Source organism: Hemicordylus capensis, chromosome 1 (genome assembly GCF_027244095.1).
Source record: "Hemicordylus capensis ecotype Gifberg chromosome 1, rHemCap1.1.pri, whole genome shotgun sequence".
Lineage (NCBI taxonomy): Eukaryota > Metazoa > Chordata > Lepidosauria > Squamata > Cordylidae > Hemicordylus > Hemicordylus capensis.
Window position 1 is genome coordinate 14076585 of NC_069657.1, and position 24520 is coordinate 14101104.

General features: G+C 46.0%; 1 protein-coding gene across 2 annotated transcripts in view; it reads right to left on the reverse strand.

Annotated features, from left to right (window-relative positions):
* The window catches only part of KCNH5 (potassium voltage-gated channel subfamily H member 5), a 277982-nt gene extending 265528 nt beyond the window's left edge, over positions 1–12454 (reverse strand). For both annotated transcript variants that reach the window (XM_053287204.1, XM_053287203.1), the window contains exon 1: positions 11941–12454. In XM_053287204.1, coding sequence (XP_053143179.1) covers positions 11941–12013 — 73 coding nt within the window. In that variant the 5' untranslated portion in view covers positions 12014–12454. The remainder of the gene's footprint in view (positions 1–11940) is intronic.
* Positions 12455–24520: the final 12066 nt, after the last annotated feature.

The window sequence follows — 24520 nt, forward strand, 5'->3', positions numbered from 1 at the left end:
ACGGTCTTGATCTATTTCAACTGCGCAGGCATGCTGGAGCACCTCCCAGTTATCAAGAGCCGCTGATCTGGACGGACAGACTCAGCAGCCGCTCTGTTCACCACCGCCATGTTGGGGTGTCTGTTTGTCTCACCCCCTGGCGGCTGCCCCTTGGCCACACACATGGCGGCTGAAATTATGGGAGGGGGATGGAGGTGCGGTGTGGAAGGTGCAGAGTGGCTGCAGGAGAAAAGCAGATTGGGGGGGCTCACGGTGGGGGGGTTGCCTTGTGGCAGGGGGCCTCGTGGCGGGGGTGGTCCGGTTGCCCCAATTACCTAGGTGCACCCCTGGTGGTAACATGAAAGCATGCAAAGAGTAGTTCAATAGCTGCACTTGGAGGTGGGTCAGCTATGCCACCAACTTTGCTTATGGTAAGCAATACAGTTTTCCCCAACAGACATGCATCTGCCTGTTGCTAAAGTAGAAGTACTGATACTTCTATTGCCACCTCCTGATGCCCTCTGGTAAGGATGCAGGATCCTGCTGCCCAATCCAGTGGCATGCAGTGTTGCAAGCTGCTGATCCACCAGCAAACCACCGCACATGTTGCTGCTGCCACTTCCTACCTTGTCCTTCTGTGACATCAGGACAGTTAAGCCAATCACTACTGGAGATTTCATTACTGCGCCCACAACATGGTGCATTGCAATATATTTATTTATGATTTAGTACATTTCTATACCGCCCTATACAAAAAAGGGTCCCTGGGCGGTTCACAATCTAAAAACCATTAAAACATCAACATGATTGAAATAATTTAAAAGTACAAATAAAAACTCTAAAACCCCAAACTGTAAAGCTATAAACCAAAAGCCTGGCTGAACAGGTATGTTTTTACGTCCTCCTTAAAAACATTCAGAGAAGGGAAAACTCTAGTTTCATTAGGAAGCGCATTCTAGAATCTATAATATAGATTATAATAACAGATAGGATTTCCTCCAGTAAGGGCATTCTGAGCTAGAATCCATTGTACCAAAAACTTCAATTGCCCAGAGTAGAATCAACAGGGATGTGCACACTGCTATATCTAAAACAAAAAAAACCAACAACATTGGCTTGGGTCTAAAGCACCATAAGCAGAGGAAATGACTTTTTAAAAAATTGTTCTTGGATTGCCATTTGTTCAAACACCCCAAGGTGGCTAACAATGTAAGATAAAGCAGAACAATAAAATCCAACTACATCTCCACTAGAAACAGCAGCACAAGCAATAAAATTATCAAAAAAAACCATCAGAGGGAAACCATCAAACAGCAAGCAACGCATACCATGGCACCACCCTCATCAATCATTCACCAAAGTTCTGGGGGAAGAAAATGGTCTTCCGAGCCGTCTTACACATTGAATGAGAGGACCCAACACAGACCTCCCATGGCAGGGAGTTCCAGAGGGAACTGCAGACTTCATGCTGTTCTGTGGGCTCTTACACAATACTAGTAGAAGACATCTTGGCAAGGCCACGCATTGCATCACAACAGGTAGGGGGTTGTGTTGACAGTTTCAGGAACGTGGTGATTAAGGAAGCTGCAGTCCGTAGTGTGTGCTTTCTAGTGGACCATTAAAAGGCTCTGAAAAGAGCTTGGGCAACCAGAGATGAACCTGGGTAATTTTGGAGCCTGGAGCTAAAGGCCTTTGGAGGTCCCCTCCCCCTGCAAGTTAAGCATCATTATTTAACATGTAGGTTCTTGAGGGCAGAAACCACACCACCACCCAGGACAGACTAAAGAGGATTTGGGGGCCCTGAGAGGATGTGGAGGCCCTGGACTTCGGCCCTAAAGACCAGGGGTAAGAGTTCCTCGGCGGGCAATGTCTCACACAAGAGTCTGCACAAATAGAATTCCTCTGGGCTTGGGGACACTTTTCTCAGGTAGTACTCTCCTGCCAAGTCAGAAATAGCCCTTCAGTGACCGGAAATAGCACTTACATTTAGCACTTACATTTATATACCGCTTTATAGCTGGAAACTCTCTAAGCAGTTTACAATGATTTAGCATATTGCCCCCAACATTCTGGGTACTCATTTTACCGACCTCGGAAGGATGGAAGGCTGAGTCAACCTTGAGCCCCTTGGTCAGGATCGAACTTGCAACCTTCTGGTTACAGGGTGGCAGTTTTACCACTGCGCCACCAGGGGCTCATCATTATGAAATCATCATTATGAGCCAAGGTAACTGGAATGTGACGCTAAGAAAAGCTGATCAATACACCCACCAAAAATAATCAAATTGTGCACAATTCGATTATTGTATTGGGCCTAAATATTTGTCCTGCTACTAGTCATGGACAGAGCAAAGCACTGCGTCAAAGAGCAACAGAAAGCCTGCTGACCCTTCTGTTCTCCACCGTTCCTTCCTAAGATGTCACCAGCTTTTGCATGCCCACTGTCAAGCCAACCTTTCCATTCTTCAGAAGTCCCTGGTTGACATCCATTTCCCCTGACAACTGAGCAAAGAGGAACCTTTTTAACTCTCTCTCTCTCTCTCTCTCTCTCTCTCTCTCTCTCTCTCTCTCTCCTCCCTCCTCAAGCAGACACCAGCAACAGCCACTGGACTGGAGTGGGCCAGTTGCTCCCCCCACCCGCTGCTAAAGTAGAGATTCTCTTAATTTAGCAGCGGGTGGGGGGAGCAACTGGCCCACTCCAGTCCAGTGGCTGTTGCTGGTGTCTGCTTGAGGAGAGAGAGAGAGAGAGAGAGAGAGAGAGAGAGAGAGAGAGAGAGAGAGAGAGAGAGAGAGAGTTAAAAAGAAAGAAAGATGGAAAGAGGACGGGTAGGTTTGGCTTGAGATTAGGAGGGGGGCAGTTTACAAGTAAAATCATTTAAAACATTTTTTTAAACCCAGTATTAAAAATATTAAAACTATAAATCTAATTAAAAGTCTGGGTGAAAAAATGTGTCTTCAGTGCCTTTTTTAAAAATTGCCAGAGATGGAGAGGCTCTTATTTCAACAGAGAGCGCATTCCAAAATCCAGGGGCAGCAACGGAGAAGGTCTGCTCCTGAGTAGCTGCCAGATGGGTTGGAACCAGACGAACCTCTCCAGATGATCTTAACAGGCAGTGGGGCTCATGGCGAAAAAGACGTTCTCTTAAATACCCAGGGCCTAAGCTGTTTAGTGCTTTCGTTATTTGTATTCTAGTTCTGGAGTAGTGGCAGGGCTAACAAACAGCCAGCAGCAAGAGCACTGAAAAGCAGTCTGCACCTGCCTCTCTGGACATAATATCTGTTTCATTAAACTATTAATATCCCTGATCCCACTCCACTGCCTTGTCCTTGCAACTCTTTCCCTTGGAGTCTTCAGAGTGCATGAGCTCTTGCAGAGCAAGTGGTGGTCTTGTGGTAGCAAGCATGACTTGTCCCCTTAGCTAAGCAGGGTCCGCCCCGGTTGCATATAAATGGGAGACTACATGTGTGAGCACTGTCAGATATTCCCCTCAGGGGATGGAGCCACTCTAGGAAGAGCAGAAGGTTTCAAGTTCCCTCCCTGGCTTCACCAAAATAGGGCTGAGAGAGATTCCTGCCTACAACCTTGGAGAAGCCACTGCCAGTTTGTGAGGACAATACTGAGCTAGACAGACCAATGGCCTGACTCAGTATATGGCAGCTTCCTATGTTCCTATGTTCCTGTAACCTAGAGGTTTCTGCCAATCCCAGATTTGTGCCGCAGCAAAGTAACATTTAACCAGGATCGACAAGCCATGTTCAGATCTAAGATTGACACTCCCACTTAAATGGGGTGCGGCACGAACCAGGGAGTGGTGGAGACCTCCCAGTTATCACTACATATTCTGTGAGAACATGGGGCACCATGACAATCTGGGATTTAATGGTTAAGAAAGGGTTTCCTAACCTGATTCCCCAGATGTTGCTGGACTACAACTCCCATCACCCCCAGACAAAATGGCTTTTTCACTCAACATGCAGTGGGCGGGGGACAACAAAGCAGGGAGGACTCCACAGGTAATAAGTTACAGTTCTCAGCTAGGATCTTAAAACACAACTTAAAAGGATTCTACCCTATAACTGAAAGTGCTCAGAGTCACAAATAAGCCATGAGCGGGGTGCGGGGGGTGCGGTGGTGGACACACCAGCTCACCATGATGCACCGAAGGGAGATGAACTGTGCAAACACGCAGCACTGCAGACATGCTGGGTATCCAATGCTGGGTATCTAAGAGAACGTCTTCTTCATTAAGAGCCCCACCGCCAATTGAGGTCATCCGGAGAGATCTCCAGTTGCCGCCAGGTGGTGGCACACGGGGCTGGTGGCCACACGGCTGGTGGCCACAGGGGGACGGGCTTTCTCAGTTGCTGCCCCAAGACTCTGGAATGCACTCCCAACTGAGATACAATCCTCCCCATCTCTGACAATTTATAAAAAGCATTTGAAAACCCACCTTCAAGCTTTTTCAGTTCTTTAAAATTTTAAGGTTTTAATTTGTGGGTGATTTTTAAATTGTTAAATTGTTTTAAGTTTTTGTATATGTTTTAACTTGTTTTATGCTATTGTTTTGCCCAGAGACGAAAGTTTGGGGCGGTATACAAATTTGATTATTAATAATAATAATAATTATTATTATTATTATTATTATTATTATTATTGTTGTTGTTGTTGTTGTTGTTGTTGTTGTTGTTGTTATTGGAGTTCTGGGGACTGGGAAAATGCATCCCAGCCCCTGACCGTTCACGCAGCCAGCAGTAGCTGGCAATCGTCAGGGCAGGAGATCTGCCGACCACGAAGTAGTCCTCAATTATCTGCCATGGAGGTAAGCATTTCAGGGCTTTCTCCCCTGCAGATTGGAGCCTTTTCTCTGTGATCATAAGAAATAACTAACTGAAGTCATTCACACAGTCAAAAATTGTGTTCTACCCGGGTTTGGGGAGCTGTGTGTGCTCCCAATTTTTTGATTGTGTGGAAGCAAGGTAGGAGGAAAATCTGGGTAGTTTTTGCTCCTACCTTGCTTCCACACAATCACTTCTACCCAGGTTTTCCTATCTATGTTTCCACACAACCAAGAATCAGGAGCACACACAGCAGCAGAACACAGCATTTGATTGTGTGAATGACCTCTAAGACTGCAAACCTAAGCATACTTTCTAGGGAGCAAGTGTCACTGAATTCACTGGAACTTACATCTGAGTAAGTGTACAATTACGCTGTTGATTTCTTTTCTGTTCTTCCTTCATTGCCCCATTACACATTTTTATGCCTTTCCCATTCATGTGCTGTTTTCCTCCTGAAATGGCACAAGGGACTTTTTAATACCCCCACACACATGAACTTGAATTTGTGGTATTGCACCCAAATGCCGTCACCATAATCTAATCAACCCAGGACAGTGAGTCAATGTGTGTACCCAAAAGGAGGTAAGGCACTGAAGTAGTCAGTTTAAACTTCTTCTAAAATAAAATAGCTGAAGAAATGAGCAAAGTATCTAGCAGAATGCATGGACAGGTGCATTGGTGCAAATGCTCAAGAAAAGAGAGATTATGGAGAAAGAGTGCCAGGTGAATCGGCCAGGAAGGTGGGGAGAAGGAGAGAGGGAGGGAGATAGAGAAAGATGCTTTGCAGATCACAGCTTTTCTTTGCACAATATTATGTAGCAAAAAAGAAGGAAACCAGCATCAAAATGTCTGGTTATGTCACACCCTAAATAATGCCCCCACATGATTTCCAGGCTGAAGACAATTTCAGAATTAGAGGTTTTCACATTTTCAATTCTGTCCTTTTCTCTTGCCCTGTTCCGTAATGCAGCAATGAAGACTTGAAACAAGAAAAGTAGGTCAACCATAGACTGGCTGGTCTGTGGCATGAGAAGTTAAACTCATCATCACCAATGCTACCATCATCACATACCCACAACCCTGAAAATGAAGCTCCCTACCAAAGTCATTCCTATGAACTTCCTTCTCATCCATTTTTCCTCCTCCATCACCTGTAAATAACCCATCTTGTTTCTCCACCCCATGAAGGATATTCTCAGCCAAACTAAACTTATGCCAATTCCACAGCAATGACAGAGACTGTCGAAATGACATGACTGACTCTTTCCCTCTGAAGTTGGAATATTTATGCACATTCCATGATAGCCAAGCGGATGAGTCAACAGTTCCTTGGGCAAGGGGTATGCAGATCAACAGCCAGTTTTTAGCCTGTTAGATATCTCTGTTGAACAAGGTATAGATACTCCAGCTGAGTTAGGAAAATGTGTGTAAAATGGCACTATCAGGAGCTATGAGTGAGGGTGCTCAAGACTTAGAATGTCCCTCATATACCTTAACCTGCCTAAGAGTGAGATAGGACAAGAGATAATGGCTGGCATAAGAGCAAGGATACAACGGTGATGCCAGAGAGCAACCTAACAGATCTTCCCTACTAACTGCACCAGTGCAGCAGGGAAGCGGCAATTTTTGACGCCCTCTGCTTCCCAGGAAGCCCCCTGAGCCATAGGAAAATATGTCCCTGAGGGTTTCACAGCCCTTGGGGACCTATTTTCAGGTGGCACATAGGAACATGTTTTGTTACATCAACGGATTAGGCATCATGGCCTCAAGGGAAATGGCCTTACTGTGTAGTCCAATACTGCTTGTAGTCCAGGACAAGTATATGGCGACCAGAGCTGAAACTGGATGCTGGGCTAGATGTACCCTGACAACAGTGCTCCGCTTATGGTCTTCTGTTTAGTGATACATCAAAAGTAACCACATCATAACCTGGCTGTGAATAAACATTTGAAGCTGCCTTCCACTGTGTTGGGCCATTGGGCCATCTGGATCACTATTATCCACACAAGGAGGAGTTCCCAACCTTGGATTCCCAGGTGTTGTTGGACTACGGCTTCCATCATCCCAGTGGCTGTGGATGATCTACACTGACTGATATCAGCTTTCCATGGTTTCAGACAGAGACATTTGCCCAGCCCTACCTAGAGGACATCTGCCCTGCTAACTTGGCAAACAGGCACCTTTTAATGTGGTGATTCTCTTTATTTTGCAGGGGGAGAGTAACTGGCCCTCTCCAGCCCCAGCACAGGACCTCCAGTGACTCTTGCTGGTATCTATCTTATGTTTCTTTTTATATTGTGAGCCCTTTGGGGGCAGGGATCCATCTTATTTGTTATTTCTCTGTGTAAACCACCCTGAGCCATTTTTGGAAGGGCGGAAATGGAATTATTATTATTATTATTATTATTATTATTATTATTATTATTATTATTAATGGAAATGGAATTATTATTATTATTAATATTAATCTGGTCTTGTGGTAGCAAGCATGCATTGTTCCCTTTGCTAAGTAGGGTCTGCCCTGGTTTGCATTTGAATTGGAGACATGTATCAGCATTATAAGATATTCTCCTTAGGGGATGAGGCCACTCTGGGAAGAGCATCTGCATGCTTGCATGCAGAAAGTTCCAAGTAGGGATGTAAAAATATGTTCAGAACCAAAGTGATTTTAAGTTGAACTGGTTTGGTTCGAAGGCTTGGGGTCGAGCTGATTCACTTCCAGACCAAACTGGCCCGGTCTGGTCTGGGTCCAGTTCAGACTCAAACCGGACCAGACCAGCCGGTTCCATTCAGACCCCTAGTTCCAAGTTCCCTCTCTGGCATCTTGAAGATAGGGCTGAGAGAGACTCCTGCCTGCAGCCTTGGAGAAGCCTCTGCTCCCAGTCTGGGTAGACAATATTGAACTAGCTGGACCTAGGGTCTGATTTGGTATACGGCAGCTTCCTATGTTCCTATGGAGATGCCCGGGACTGAACCTGTGATTCCTTGTGTACTTCTAAGCATGTGTTGAATCACTGAGCTGCAACTCCCTTCCTAAAAATACAAAGGCAATTGAGCATCTGGTAGAGCTTTGGTAAGGTAACTTAGTTGCCCTTCTTTCTTTTAGGGAAAACAACAACTGGGGAACATCTCTTCTGAAGTACACTCTTTATTAGAATTTTAATGTAGCAAAAACTACCAGAACATCATGCTTTTTGCATGAAAAATTCGCTTGCGTTATTAACGGGCATCAATAAAGAACCAAAAACTAGTACCAATTTTTCACCATTAACAACACAACATATAGTTCAATTTTTTATTCGCCTGAGGTTTGATGGGGAATATTTCCTAGATTTATTATTGACTTTTTATAACATTAAAAAAATCTAAGAAGGATCTTGAGAGATGCAGCCAAAGATCCGTCTAGTCCTGGACCCTCCTTCCAACACTGACTAGACTTCATCTAGTTATGAAGATAATTGTCTTCCTCTCTTACTTATTCCAAGTATCTGGTATTGGAAGGTATACTGCTTCCATACAGGGAGGTTCCAACTAACTGCTATGGCTAATAGCCATTGACAGATCTGTTCTCCATGGATTTCTTTAATCTTTTTTAAAAAGTGTATTAAAGGACGTCTTATTAAGGAATACACTGTTATGCTGCACTACGTTGCTTGCAAGATAATTTGAGTGCCAAATGTCAGGGAAGTGGAGAGGACATTCAATAAATTTAAAAACCACATATCCATGTGAATTAATGGACAGGGAAGTTGGGAGAAATAAAAAAAAATATTGTATTAGCCACCTCTTAATAAAATTAAGGCTATAAACACCTCTACGAAATCCCTGTAAGGAACTCTGGATTTGGTTCCTAGGAACACGGAGCGCTGCCTTATACCAAGCCAAATCATTAGTCCGTTTAGCTCAGCATTGTCTACACTGACTGGCAGCAGCTCTCCAGTCAGTATACACAATGCTGAGCTAAATGGACCAATGATCCCTGGCAGGCAACAACTCTCCAGGGATACAGTAAGGGGTATTTCCCAGCCTGCCTGGTGATTCCAGGAATTAAAATCTAGGATTTTCTGCATGCAAAGCAAGTGTTCTGTATCCTAAGATATGGCACCTCCCTAACATAGGAAGCTGCTTTCTGCTGAGCCAGACCCTTGGTCCATCTACCTCAGTATTGCCTACACTGACTGGCAGCATTTTTATAAGGTTTCAGGCAGGACTCTTTCCCAGCCTTACCTGGAGATGCCAGGAATTGAACCTGGGGCCTTTTATATGTAAGCATGGATATGCTCTTCCACTGAACTGCAGCCTCACCCCCTAAAACATATGGATCATGGAGTCAGACCACTGGGGCATCTAGCACAGAATCTTCTACTCTGACTGGCAGCCATTCTCCAGGGCTTCAGACTGGGGTTCTTTCCCAGCCCTACCTGGAGATGCTGCCAGAAATGGAACCTGGGACCTTCTGCATGCACAGCAGATGTTCTGCCACTGAGCTACGGACCCCCTCCTCAAAGTAAGGGAGACGCTACATTCACACTGCGGAATGAGCCGCCCCGAGCAGTATTGTGCTGGAGCGGGGGGGGGGAATAAATATTTCAACTAAATATATAAATAAATCTACACTGTTTTCTATCACTTTAAATAGAGTGGTGTTCTATATTTTAAATCATAGAAGCAGGGAGGGAAACACTTCCAGAGACACTGGTGTGCAGTTTTTTGGGTGTTTTTTTTTTTTTTTTAACAGCAATAGAATTCTTGCAAAGATCCCTCTAACAGGGGAATCACAAGGTTGTAGAAGTGCCTCCTGGCTTTTGCTAGAGCTGCAGAACTCCCACCACCCAGTTTCATAAGGGCCTGTTAAACACACGCCGTGATGTTGGCATAACCTCCAAGAGAAATGTAGCGACCTTAAAGAAGAAAACGGCTGCAAACACCCTGAGGCTTTTTTTAAAAGGCCATTTTTAAAAGGTCTACAAAGAAAGAGAAAGAGATCTCGAAAGAATATCAGCCTGTGAGATGTAGTAGCAGACAGAGTAGAGCTGAGGTGCGTAGGGTGCAGAAGCCTGGGTTCAAATCCTCATTCCAGTATTTATTGTTATTTATATAAAGTTCATATTATTTAAATCAAGCTACGGCACTCTCTTGATGGTCTTGAACAAGTAACTCACCCCGTTCACATGACCATATATTATACCTGGGTATGCCTGGGTACGCCCATTCACACAACCATGAATTCCCAAGTCAGAGACTGTATCCAGGCATATATGGATATGTGAATGGGGTGACTGTCTGAAGCCTGCCTGGCCTCTCAAAGCTGTTATGAGGATAATAGCAATAGCACTTACATTTATATACCGCTTTTATAGCCGGAGCTCTCTAAGCGGTTTACAATGATTTAGCATATTGCCCCCAACATTCTGGGTACTGGCTAGGATAATGCTTACACTTGGCATTTGTATAGTACTTCTGAGATGGATAAGTGCTTCCCACATACTGTTACCTGTATAACTACCCTGTAAGGCAGGGCTGCACAACTTCTTTGGCCCTCCCACTGTTGTTGGACTACAATTCCCATAATCCCCCAGCAACAGTGACCAACAGTCAAGTTGTGCCACTCTGCTGTAAGGTAAACAACTATAATTCCTTAAAACCTATCTGTTTGGCCTGGCCTTCCAGGATTTTTAAACTGTTGTAAACTGTTTCAACTGTTTGCCCTAGTTTTCCAGGGTTTTTTTTAACCGTTTGAATGTTTGGTTGGTTTTATTTGGTTTTTATAGTTTTGATTCTAATTGTTAACTGGTTTTAATTGGTTTTATTCTGTTGTAAACTGCCCTGTTGTAAACTGCCCTGAGCCATTTTTGGAAGGATGGTATATAAATTGAATAAATCATCATCATCATCATCATCATCATCATCATCTCTGTATTGCAGAAGAGGGACTGAGAGAGAGTAGCTTGCCTAAGGTCACATAGTGGGTTCATGGCAGAGAGATGAGATTTAGACAGGGACTTCACCCTACATTATAAATATAAATGAGATAGATATGGATATAGATTAGATAGTGTTACACACACACACCATATGTGCAATTCCTTTAAACTGCTTGATAATGCTATCTTGTGGTAGAGCTCGCTCTCTCGCTCTCTCACTCTCTCTCGCTCTCATTGCAAAATACATTTCACAATCAGCATAAATTCATCTTGCCCAGTAAGCATGCATTTTTAGATTGATTGTGATCACACCTTGACACTCTCAGACACTTTATCCAAGAATCAATCCTATCAAATATCTGTGGAGAAGCTCTCCTCTCAGCCACATTCCTAGAGTTAAAATGCACATACAATTTGGAGAAAAAGTGAAAAGTCAACTGCCAGGGGAAATGCGGTATTTTTGTTCTCTCTCTCTCTCTCTCTCTCTCTCTCATTTTTTAAAAAACATGCTCAGCAGTTTCCAGAACAGAATTGCCTTGAGGTTTCTCTAGGCCTTTGTTTCTATGGATGGAAGGGTCGTGGGGTGTTGTGTTTTGTTTTCTTTTTACAGGAGGCTATTACATCTTCCCATACTGCCCATACACAGAGCAATCTAGTGGGCACACACATACTTCAAAGAAATAAGTGTTTGCCCCAGAGATACCAAAGGCTGTATTCACCCTTTCTCCCTTGCTGCCCCTTGGGCCTTTAACTCCATCCCTGAACATGTACATGGTGCCACCTTCCCTCGCGTTCTTCCTTCCTCACCTCTAGCATATTTAGACTGTAAGCTCCTTGGGAGCAGAGGCCTGTCTTTCATTGCTTGTGAAACTCTGTAGATCACCATGCACATTATTACGGAGTAATAATCAGAATCAGAATATGCACCAAAGGCAAGAAATTTGCATCTCAACCTGTCCAAAGTACCACTTCTCTCAGCTTCCAAAGCACTTTGCTCCACCAGAGAAGACAATGTAGTGGGGGAGGGATTAGTAACTTTGAAGCAGTTTAACCCTTAGTTCTCCCCTCTCCTGCATCAATCCTTGGTACAGGGGAAGAGGAAGAGGAAGAGGAAGAGGAAGAAGAAGAAGAAGAAGAAGAAGAAGAAGAAGAAGAAGAAGAAGAAGAAGAAGAAGAAGAAGAAACAACAACTGCTTACCACTGGAGCGCCTGACGATGTTCTCCAAAAACGTGTTCTGTGGTGCCACCAGACCTCTCTTGCCCCCCGGCATCCTGCGCCTGCAGAGCCGGGCTCTGGAGCCAAGGGGTCGCAGCGGGGGCGGCTGGGAGGGGCTCGGAAGGTGTCTTGCGCCCAGTGCCGTGGAGTAGCTGTGGGATGGTGGACGAGGCAGTTCATGGTAGTAGCGCTCCAGCGGCTGGTGAAGCCCGGACTGTGGCAACGCGGCGCTCACAGCTCAGCAACTGCAGCTTCCGAGGGGGGTGCGCCTGCGCGTCTGCCGCGCTGCTGCCGCCGCTGCTACCGCCCCGGCGGGCAGACAACATGACCGGGCTCACTCCCGAGCCCCCCTGGGCCAGCTGCCGCCGGGCAGAGAGGAACCAAGCCGAGGCAACAGCTGGAGTTCCACCGACTCGCGCTTCCAAGCCCACCGAGGGCGCCGCGCCGAAGAACCAGTGGAGGAAAAGAGACTGCAAGAGAGACTCCGCGGGGGGAAGAACCAACCAAACTCTTCCGTACTATTTTAAAAAACGAGTATTTGGGAAAGAAGAGGAGGGGCTATTCCGGCGTTTTATTCCAACGGGAAGGCAGGCCGGTGTGGATCCCAGGGCTGTCCTTCCTGTCAGCACCCTGGACAGCAGCCTCTGGGCGCTCCTTTCCGTTCAGCACCCTGGATAGCTGCCCCCGGGAGCGCCTTTACTGCCGCGGGCTGGAGCCGAGCTGGAGGCGCCGGGTTCGTCCCGCGCCTTCCGCCTTCGCCATCCCGCGCCGGCTGCCAAGGAGGACACTCCACGCGCGCGCACGGCTCGTCGGTGTCCGCTTGAATCGGGCTGCGCCCACACGCCGGGAAAGGCGAGTGGATGAGTGGGTGGGACGAGACAGGGGAATGAGGCGGTTGCTGCTGCTGCTGCTGCTACACAGCTGCTACTTGCGAGAACGTGGTGGAAAGGGCAGGTCCGGAGAGGAACTTGCCTTGGGCAGGTCCAGGGAGCATCAATTCCACGCGGGGAAGGGAGAGAGAGACACAGAGAGGTGGGCGATCGGGCGGCCAATGGCTGAAGTGGACGAGGTGGTTCCCTAAACCCCAGGATTTCTGGAGGCGGAGCTGCGGAACGGCCCGATCCGGGATCCCTTGGGCGGCCCTGCCTAGGCTCAAAGTTCTGCGGCTGAGGTGCTCTGCTCCAGCGGGAAAGCGGCCACTGGGCTGCCTTCTGCCAGGAGAGAAGGCGCTGAATTATTCATCAGACCCAGGCGTTTTCTTGCGGGGGGCGGGGGGGGGATGCAAACGGAAGAACTGAGATGGGGAGGGGGGAGGGGGGGAGGGGGGAGGAGGAGGCGAAAGTGGGGGCGGCAGGCAGCAATTGGTTTGGCATGGAGGTAGAAGAGGAGAAAGGAGGAGGGGTGTGAAGGAAAAGACAACTTGCGGGGGGGAGTTGGGGGGGAGAGAGAGGAACTGCAGAATGAAATTGCAGTTTCTGCGTCTGCCTCGCGAGAAAATCAGGGAGGGGTACTCTTGTCCCCTGAATCCCTTCCCCTTTGGGGGATTCCCGGAGGCGTCAAGCTGACCGCCGTTGGAAACAGAAGTCTGGGCTAGAATTCTCCATCTGATCCAGCGGGTTAGTTGGTTCTTAGGTTGTTTTACTGCCAGAGTACTCTTCCTCTAAATTTCAGATCGGTAACTCTGTAGCAACTAAAAGACCATTTCTGCCGAACCAAGACTTGTTGTGGCGATCAGTCCGTCCATCCATCCTATGTATGTTTACTGGAAGTTTACTGAGTTCAAGCCCTGCAGCCTCAGACTAGCCATCTTTACTCGGAAGTAAGTCCCGTTGGTTTCAGTAGCACTTACTCCCAAGTAAGTGTACACTTCTTATGGGATGAGCTCCTCAACCCTCTTCCAAAGAAAGAACCCCCATTTCTCTTCTTTCCCAAGTTTTGGAATTCCATGGAAGTCCATCAAACAAGCACCCCACAGAGCCCAAAGGTCTGGTGTGAGAGCCCCGGAAATGGCAGTGGAGGAAGGAAGCAGACTGGAGAGAGTCCAGATTTTAAGCTTGGAGTCCTGGAGCCCACACTGAACTACAAAGGCAGTGGCAAATACCTTCCTTCTCAATCCAGAGGAGAGGAGAGGAGAGGAGAGAGAGGAGAGGAGCAACCTAATCACCAGCCAGTCACCATCCAACATGAAGCACTAAATTTTACACACTTTCTTCTTTTTGCCTGAATCCTCCTTTGGCAGCTTGGCCAGGGTGTGCCGTGTCTGTGAGAGAGCAGAGGGATCCTGTTTTCCCGAGGAGCAATTCCTATTTGCCTGTGATCTTTCTCAGGATACAACCAGCGATTTACTGCATTTCCGTAGCCGTTCTGTGCCTTGGTGTGTGATCTGAAGGCATGTGGAAGGGTTCCATCCTTCTCAGCAAATGTTTGCCCCCATTCTTTTTAGTCTGTTAGTTCTCACTTCCTTGTTTGTTACTTCCTCCAATGCATTTAATGGGGATTTGAAAGGAAAGGAAAGGGGGAAGGTGGGAGGGAGGGAATTTGGTCATGAGAACATTAGAAGAGCCCTGCTGGACCTACTCATGGCTCATCTAAATCTACCCAGGTTAGATTTGAAAATTTAATTTAGAATTCTACAGTCTCTTAGAAGCCCAGAAGTGGGCAAATAGCCCTCTGTTAGGATACCAGAACCCAAGGCATATACTCGTGGGTCAAATGGGCTGTAACCCAAAATTTTCCTCTGGACCTGGAGATAGCACACACAGCATATCACAAATAAAAACCCAGGGCTCGGATCCAACTGTGTGCATTCGCAGTAAGCACGCAGATCAGCTGCTGACTAGGGAGGGGGCTGAATCCAGCCTCCCCCAACAACTGGGTAACTCTAAGAGCTGCTTTTAAAAGTAGGTCCCCCCATGAGTAGCCCAAGCAGCTGAATAGCCTGAGAGGAGCCATTTACACAGCACCTGTTTGCATGTGTGGTTCCTCCTGCAGCTAGGAATATTTGCGAGAATATGTATTTCTCCATACAGCTCCTAGCTAGACTGGAGTGCCTGACTCCATTCAATTACTTAAGGTAAAGTAAAGTGTGCCCTCGAGTCGGTGTCAACTCCTGGTGACCACAGAGCCCTGTGGTTGCCTTTGGTAGAATTCAGGAGGGGTTTACCATTGCCTCCTCTCACGCGGTATGAGATGATGCCTTTCAGCATCTTCCTATATCGCTGCTGCCTGATAGATGTGTTTCCCATAGTCTGGGAAACATACCAGTGAGGATTTGAACTGGCAATCTCTGGCTTGCTAGTCAAGTCATTTCCCCACTGCCCCATTACCTAAGGCTGCCCCCCCCCAAAAAAAACATGCACCGTGCCATCTATAGCTGAGTAAAAATTTGGTTTCTTACTAGTGTCTGTCCACTGCTCAATAATATCTTGTCTATTATCAAACTATTCTGGCAAATATTGTGAAAAAAATATGACAGCAGATTTCATGTAATTTTCAGTCCAAATGAACTCTTGCATGCAGTCTTTTTTCAAGGAAACTGTTTCCCCTTTTCTGTTCCAGCAATTCCTCCCCTTTTTTCTATGTTTGCTCCTTTGATTCTTCCATCCAGGAGTTCTGTTATCTCACACAGAATATTGACCTGGACTGAACAAGCACATTTTTAGCCAATGTTTATGATTTGAAAATTCAGAGTGAAATGCACTAAGCATCAGGTAAGTGAACATAAAGCTGAATTTGGAATCCATCATGGGGAATGGAACTATCCTAAATATCCAAACGCAATCCACATTTAAATGTGCTGAGTTAATACAAAGTGCCAAATCTGATTCCGGATCAGAAAATGAAATTCAGCTTCACCTGAAAAATGGGCTCCTGGGTTTTTCTTCCCTGGGCTTGCTGGATAGGGATCAAATATTTGGAATATTTTAGCAGGGATGGTGGAGGGTAAGAAAGAATTGGAGGCAGAGGGAACTTGAGGACGAAGGTGAAATATTACATTTAGCAGGCCTGTCTTCTCTCTAGCTAAAACGTATATTTCCAGGCAAGCTCGAAGTGAGTAAGAAGGAAAAATGAGCACAAGATTGCACCAAAGAAAAGGGGTGGAGGAGGAGAGACTTTTTGGGACTCTGTTTGATCTGGTGCTCTGAGTGATTTTAAAAATATTTTTTAAAGAGGGAACAAGAGAGCTGCCATATAAAGAGTCCGATCACTGATCCATCTCATTCAGTTTTGCCTACACTGACTGGCAGCGGCTCTCCAGAGATTCAGGCAGGAGTCTCTCCCAGCTCTAGCTCAAGATACCAAGGGACTTCCTGCATGAGTGAACTTAGGACCTTCTGCTTGCAAGCAGATGCTTTTGCACTGAGCAACAGCCTCATTCCCTAAGGGGAATGTCTTACAGCAGACAGCACTCACATGTCATTGCCCATCCAAATGCAAACTAGGGGAGACTCTGCTTAGCAAAAGGGGCCATTCGTGCTCACTGTTGCAAGACCAGACTGCTGTGCATGGTTAAGAAAGCAGCCAGACTGCAGGGTTGTTGGGACAGGATGCTCAGTAGCCTCTGCAGATACGGCCGTTTTATTTCTGGGAACAGATCTGCTGTCTCTTTCCTTTTCAGAGCAAGAGGCCCACTGGAATGGATGAGTCAGGCTGGGCATTAATTGCTGCAAAGGCTTTCTCAGCACTCTTGACCCATTCCAGCCTCCCCCTCCCTGGGAAGATCATCATGACTCTGGCCTCTGCTTTGCAAATGGAGGGTGATAAAACTTCTGTATCTGAGACGCTCAGGAAGGGAGCTCGATGGCAAAGGCACTGGCATGGGTCCACAACAGCACATGCTCTCACATTTATTATTCTTTAGGACATCCTTGGGAACATAGGAAGCTGCCCTTTTGGTCCATCTAGCTCCGTATTGTCTTCACAGACTGGCAGCGGGCAGCTTCTCCAAGGTTGCAGGCAGGAATCTCTCTCAGCCCTCTCTTGGAGATGCTGCCAGGGAGGGAACTCGGAACCGTCTGTATGCAATGCAAACATGGCAATGGTCTTCCTAGAGCGGGCTCCATCCCTTGAGGGGAATATCTGACAGTGCTCACATGTTGCCTCCCATTCAAATGCAAACAGGGGCAGACCCTGTGTGTGAGGGGAAACATTAAAGTCCTAACACAGCAAGTACACTCTCATGGTAAAGGAGTTTAGCCCAAGAGGTTATCTGGAGACAGTAGGTTAAGTTCAAAAAAAACAAAGATTTATTAAGAAACTAAGACATCACATACTAAGAAAGAGACATAGAACAATATACCCAAACAGGCACTAACTTTCAACAACTGACTCTAACTGACCAAGACAGACCTATTAACATCTCATCATGCCTCTAGTGGTCATAAGAGGTTACTGCGGTGCTAAGAGCGATGCTTTAGAATTATATCACTCCTTCTCATTGCTCGAGCACCAATGAACAACTCTCATCATAGGAAAATAGGAAGCTATCATATACCAAGTCAGCCCATTGGTCCATCTAGCTCAGTATTGTCTACACAGACTGGCAGCAGCTTCTCCAAGCTTGCAGGCAGAAGTCTCTCTCAGCCCCATCTTGGAGATGCTGCCAGGGTGGGGTGGAGTGGGGGGACTTGGAACCTTCTGCATGCAAGCATGCAGATGCTCTTCCCAGGGCAGCCCCATCCCCTATGGGGAATATCTTACAGTGCTCATATGTAGTCTCCCAATCAAATGCAACTAGACCAGACCCTGCTTAGCAAAGGGGACCATCCATGCTTGTTACCACAAGACCAGCTCTCCTCATCTCTCGCAATGTAAGGAAATGATCTCTTGGCAATGGCTTTGTGAGTACATCTGCTAAAATAATCTCCATTGGGCAGTATTTCAACTCCACCAGGCCCTTTCCTTGAATATAACATACATAATGGTATTTTGTGTCAATATGCTTTGTTCTGTATTTTGTCTTCTCCATTTGTGAAAGCAAAATACAACTTTGTCCTTAAAACAATTCAGTTGGTTTTGGTTCATCAGTTCCAAACTCTAGCAACAGTTCCAAACTCTAGCAACAGCTGGACTCAAGTGTGGTCCCAAACAATGCATCTAGGGGTGTGCAAACCAGTCTGACTGGTTCTAGCTCAAACTGGACTGCCCTCCCCAAAAGGGGGCTAGTCTGATCCAAACCAGGCCCAGTTTGGATCGAACCAGTTCGACCCAGTTCAACCAGCTCAATTGCCCTGCTTCTAAAGGGGAATCCAGTAAGGCTAAGTGAATCCATGGGGTGCCAAGGCAGAAGCCTCATGGGGGGTAGTGCTTTGCCCCAGGGCCCCTGCAACTTGGCCTGCCTCCCCCATCAATTGAAAGAAGGCAGGTGGTGATCAGAGACAGGGTCTTATCAGTTGTGGCCCCTTGCCCTTGGGATTGCCTCTCCAGGGAGGTTCAAATGGCATTGTCCTTCTCTTCTTTCCAATATCCACTGAAAACCTCTTTCTTTGCCCAGGCCTATTAGGCTATAGTGCTTTTATGCCGGCATTTTATTCACTCGACTGTGGTGCCTTATCATTGTGGTTTTTTAAAGTACTTGCGGTGACTGTTGTTGGTGTCTGTCTTGTGTTTCTTTTTAGATTGTGAGCCCTTTGGGGACAGGGATCCATCTTATTTATTTATTATTTCTCTTTGTAAACCGCCCTGAGCCATTTTTGGAAGGACAGTATAGAAATCGAATAAATAATAATAATAATCCTGCCCATTTCCACCTGCAGGCAGGGATTTAGGGAAGTTATGCCATTTCCTGATGATGTTGATATGGAGATATAGATTTGGGTGTCATCAGCATATTGATAACACCCTGCATCAAATCTCCTGATGATCTCTCCCAGTGGTTTCATGTCGATGTTAAGAAGCATTGGAGACAGTATGGAGCCTTGTGGATTACCATACATTAACTCCCACTTTGCAGGCCAAGGATTTTGAAGATGAACTTCCAGTGCATCGGCCTTTTGCACCAGCTGTCCTAATGACCACTAGGGGCATTGGGAGTAGAGACAGTGAGTAAGGGTCTCCCTATCTGTCTCTACTCTATGACCCCTGAACTGACTCTGCAGCACTTCCTGTGCTGAGTCACAATCCTTCCTTTCCTCCTAGAGAGCAGATGGAAACATCTCTCTCTCTCCTTACCTATCCATTATTTAGTCCTTTAGATTAGATATAGGTCTTTCCTATCTAAGTGTATTTAACCAATAAATATTTAGTGTTTAGTCATACAAGGATTTCCATGTATTTTCTCTAAATAGCTGCAATATCCAAACCATCCTCTGCTACCTACTCTGCAACTGGAGTGTGTGCTTATTCCTTAATGCTCTGCTGTTTTACCTCTTGTGGGTAAAAATCAACAACCTCTAACAAAGGACTGATGCATCCTTTCCCTGAGTGTCAGCCACTATATCCAAGGTGACTTAAAACATCAAAAACCACTAGCATAACAGAAATAATTAACAGGTGAAGGACCTATTAGGCTGGTCTACCCCAAAAGGTCATTGGATCCAATAGGATTCCAACAAGCCTTGGAAGGGTTTCAAGTTCACTCTGCTGATGATTCTGTCAATGCTCTGGTAAAATCATGGAATAACAAGCTCACTAAAGCACATGACACAATCCCTCCTAAAACATCCTCTCCGAACGGCTTCAAAATTGGCACCATGGTATTCGAAAGAATTTCCGGAGCTGATGCAGCGAGGTAGACAACTAGTGTGCAAGTGGAGGACTACTTGACACGAATCTGATGGATTACAACACAGAGCACATTTGAAGATCTATGCTCTGGCAATATGGGTGGCAGTTCTTTCCTGCTCGCATTGCTTCCACAAGTGCATGTCCAACTGAATTGTCTAGAGTTATGAGACGGCTAGTTCATGCCCTCATCATTTAAGGGGCCAACCACCTCCCTGACAGGTTTTCTACTTATATTTAAAGAAGTTTTTGTTATTCCCCTTGACACTTCTAGCTATGTGCTCCTCAGACTCTCTTTTTGCATCACTTATTGTCTCTTTTTATTTCTTTTGTCAGAGTTTATGTTCCTTTCTGTTTTCTTCATTTGGGCAGGACTTTCAGATTCTGAAGGAAGTCTTTTTCCCTTTTACAGCTTCCCTGACTCTATTTTGTTAGCCATGCTGGCGTCTTTCTGAACCTGGTGGTACCTTTACTCCTTATTGGTATACTTTCCAACTGAGCTTCTATTATTGTTTTAGCAATAGCAATAGCACTTACATTTATATACCGCTTTATAGCCGGAGCTCTCTAAGCGGTTTACAATGATTTAGCATATTGCCCCCAACATTCTGGGTACTCATTTTACCGACCTCAGAATGATGGAAGGCTGAGTCAACCTTGAGCCCCTGGTCAGGATCGAACTTGTAACCTTCTGGTTACAGGGCGGCAGTTTTACCACTGCACCACCAGGGGCTCCTGGTGAATTAGTTCCATGCAACTTTTGAATAAGTTCCATGCTTTCTGGAGTGATTTGACCCTCCTGACCTTCCCTTTCAGCTTCCTTTTTACCAGGCCCCTCATCTTTTAAGAAGGTTCCTCTACTGAAGTCCAACGCATCTATGTTGGACTCCCTTGGCAATGCTCTACTAACATATATGCTGAATTCAGGGGCGGAGCCATCAGGGCTGCCAATGAAAAGGGCCACTGGAGCCCCCATTGCACATGATGTCATGTGCAAAGGGGGGGGTGACCCGATTGACCAGAAGGCCCACCTGAGCCCTCCTCTTCTCATTTCCAGGCAGTGCTTGCTGCCTGACAGTGTTTATTTCCTTTCCTCTCCCTCCTGCTTGGGGCTCTCTGGAGCCAGAGCGATGCCACCGTGCACGTGACCTCACACGCACGGGGTGTCACTGGCGGAGCTGCTGGGCGGGGCAGGCTGTCATTCAGCTGACTCCACATCCAGCTGAATTGGATCATACTATGGTTACTGTTCCCCAATGGTCAATACCCGCATGTGAATTTGCCCAGTCTATGTGAGGGTAATTGAAGTTGCCCATTTTTGCAGCCCTGTCTCTCTTTGATGCCTCTCTGATTTGCTTCTCCGACTCCAGGTCACTCTCAACGTTTTGATCGGGATGGCAATAGCACATCCCGAGGAACTCATTTCCTTCAGTCCTTGTATTGTCACCCATAATGATTCTGAGGAAGACTCCAGTCCTCTGAGGTTTTCTAGCTTGCTGGATTCTCTCCCTTCTTTAATATACAGTTCTACTCCACCCCCAATCCAGTCTCCAAGGCTTGGCGCTTTGAATCGAGGATCAAAGACCCCCCAATTCCTCTTCGGCTTCATTTTTCTACTCTGTGTTTCTGAAGATGAACCCCAGCATTCAAGATCCTTCCCATCTGCTCAGCTTCACACATCCAAGCCTGAGTTGAAATAAAAAGGGGAGTTTGAAATTTCTGGGACTAATTGGCTGGTAAGTCTTGAAAGAAGCAAGCTGCAGAGAGAAGCCTTCAAAATGTCATCGCTGTCCAGATGAACACAGGAGGGCAAAAACCAGCCTCCTCTTTTCAAAATATTTGCTCAGAAGTACCCCAAAGGATACACAAGGTCATCTCTGTCCTTCCATGAAGTCTTGGATAAGCTTGATTATGTACAGAGTCAATGCAGAGCTACACAGGAAACTTTAGCTATTCTATGGGGGATAATAATATATCTGGGTAGATCATACCAAAGTTAGGAACAGAGGACCATAGAAAGCTCTCTTACACCAAGTCAGACCATTGGCCCATCTAGATCAGTATTGTCTACACAGAATGGCAGCAGCTTCTCCAGGGTTACAGGCAGGAGTCTCTCTCTCAGCCCTACCTTGGAGATGCTGCCAGGGAGGGAACTTGGCACCTTCTGCATGCAAGCAGGCAGGGGCTCTTCCCAGAGCAGCCCCATCCCCTAAAGGGAATACCTTACAGTGCTCACAAATGTAGTCTCCCATTCAAATGCAAACCAGGGCAGACCCTGCTTATCAAAGGGAACAATTCATGCTTGCCCACAAGACCAGCTTTCCTCCCATAAGTTCATGGCTGATATCCAGGCTAACACTGCAGGAAATAAAGACACACCCACACAAGAACGTTCACACAAGTAAGTCATGTAGCTGACCTGATGCTCAGCATGGCTCCAATTCTTCCATTCTTGGTCCACTTGTACAAGCATTGTTCCACAAGGAGAGAAGATAGCTTGGCATCATTCCCAGCAATGTATATGAATGGAGGACGAGGTTTCACAGCAGGAGGTATGCCACAAATGCACACTCTGTCACGCTAGTGCAACATTAGTCAGGAATGCAAGAATTAGCCTTCAGAACTGACTAGTGTGATATCCTTGCATTAGTGCCATGTTAATCTGGATGGCAGCTTGGCATTCTAGTTTTACCATAGCTGGCCTGATGCCTCTCAGTAGGTTACAAGCAGGACATGGAGGCAACAGTATTCCCTCTGCTTTGTCGTCCACATCTGGAATTCCGAGGTCTCTCCGCTCAATATGTGGAGATTCTATTTAGCTATCAAGGCTAAATCTTTAGCTATCAAGGCTAAATCTTCGAGGCTAAAATTTTCTGAGATCATCAGGACCCAAACTGTTTAGGGCGTGGAAGATGATAACCAACACTTTGAACTGAGCCTGGAAATTCTGGCAGCTAGTACAGATGCTTCAAGACTGGTGATATATGCAAACATTGTCCATAATTGTTGGGCCACTGGATTCTACACTCGGAGCAGTTTCCAAGTCATTTTAAGAAACAGTCTCACACCACCATTTTAGTGTAATGGCTGTAAGTGAAGTCCCAGTTGTATTGCCCTCTTCACACTGAAAGTGTCGACTCAATGTGCAGCAGCTGTGAAATAGCCCAATTCCATGCTAAGGATCATTAGGAAGGGGGTTGAAAATAAAACTGCGAATATTCTAATGCCCTTATACAAAACTATTGTGCGGCCACACTTGGAGTACTGCGTACAATTCTGGTCACCACATCTAAAAAAGGACATTGTAGAACTGGAAAAGGTGCAGAAGAGGGCAACCAAGATGATCAGGGGCCTAGAGCACCTTCCGTATGAGGCAAGGCTACAACACCTGGGGCTTTTCAGTTTGGAAAAAAGACAACCGTGGAGAGACATGATAAAGGTCTAGACAATCATGCATGGTGTGGAGAAAGTGGATAGAATTTTTTCTCTCTCACACATAACACTAGAACCAGGGGTCATCCCATGAAATTGATTCCCACAAAATTTAGGACCAACGAACGGAAGTACTTTTTCACACAACACATAATCAACTTGTGGAATTCTCTGCCACAAGATGTGGTGTCAGCCAACAACCTGGATGGCTTTAAGAGGGATTTGGATAAATTCCATGGAGGAGAGATCTATCAACAGCTACTAGTCTGGGGGCTATAGGCCACCTCCAGCCTTAGAGGAAGGATGCCTCTTAATACCAGATGCAGGGGAGTGACCGCAAGAGAGAGGGCATGCCCTCAACTCCTGCCTGTAGGCATCTGGTGGGCCATTGTATGAAACAGGATGCTGGAGTAGATGGGCTTTGGGCCTGATCCAGCAGGGCTGTTCTTATGTTCTTATGTACACTTCCCCTTGCCAAAAGGACTGGGCTTAGAGAAGCAGTGGTATTATATATATGTTCTTCCTTGAGTTCTGTGAGGGCCATAGGAATCTGCCTTGTAATGAGCCAGACCATTGGTCCATCTAGCTCTATACTGTCTACACCAGGGCTACACAACTTCGGCCCTCCTGCAGATGTGGGATTACAACACCCATCACCCCAGCTATTAACCACAGTGTCTGGGGACGATGGGAGTTGTAGTCTAACATCTGCAGGAGGAACTTCATAAACAAATTGTGCAGCTCTGGTCTACACTGTGCAACTCTGGTCTACACTGACTGGCAGCAGCTTCTCCAAGGTTTCAGGCAAGAGTCTCTCCCACCCCACATGGAGATGCCGAGGGTTGAACCTAGGACCATTTCCCTGCAAAGCAGATGCTTTACCACTGAGCTATGGCCCCAATCCCTACTCTATAGATCTGGCAAGATACAGTAGGAGTCTATGGAGACTGAATATATATTTTATTGGGTCTCTAATGAAATCCACAGGAGCTCTTAAACAGAAGAGTGCAACATTACCTATGAAAATATAATAAAGAAGAAAGATTGGTTAATTTTGCTTGTGCGAGGGGGTGAGCCACATTGTTTTGGCATGGTTTCCATTCCAACAATGGACTACGACAGACCAAAAATCATACAATAGATTTTGCTTCCAATAATCATCCATCAGAATGTGGATATACTTTTGTTCAGCCATTTCCGTTCATTTCTTCTGTTTTCTTAGAGGCACTCACAGGCTTTTAAGACATAATTATAATAGTGGGGAGTGTTTATATTCCCAGAAGATAAGATCATACTTACGGAGCATTTTACTTCCCTGGTTCTTTACAATGATTAGTTCATTAAATCATTTCATTTCTCCACGCTCTCACACACAAAACACTGTGAAACAGGTTAGTACTATTATTAT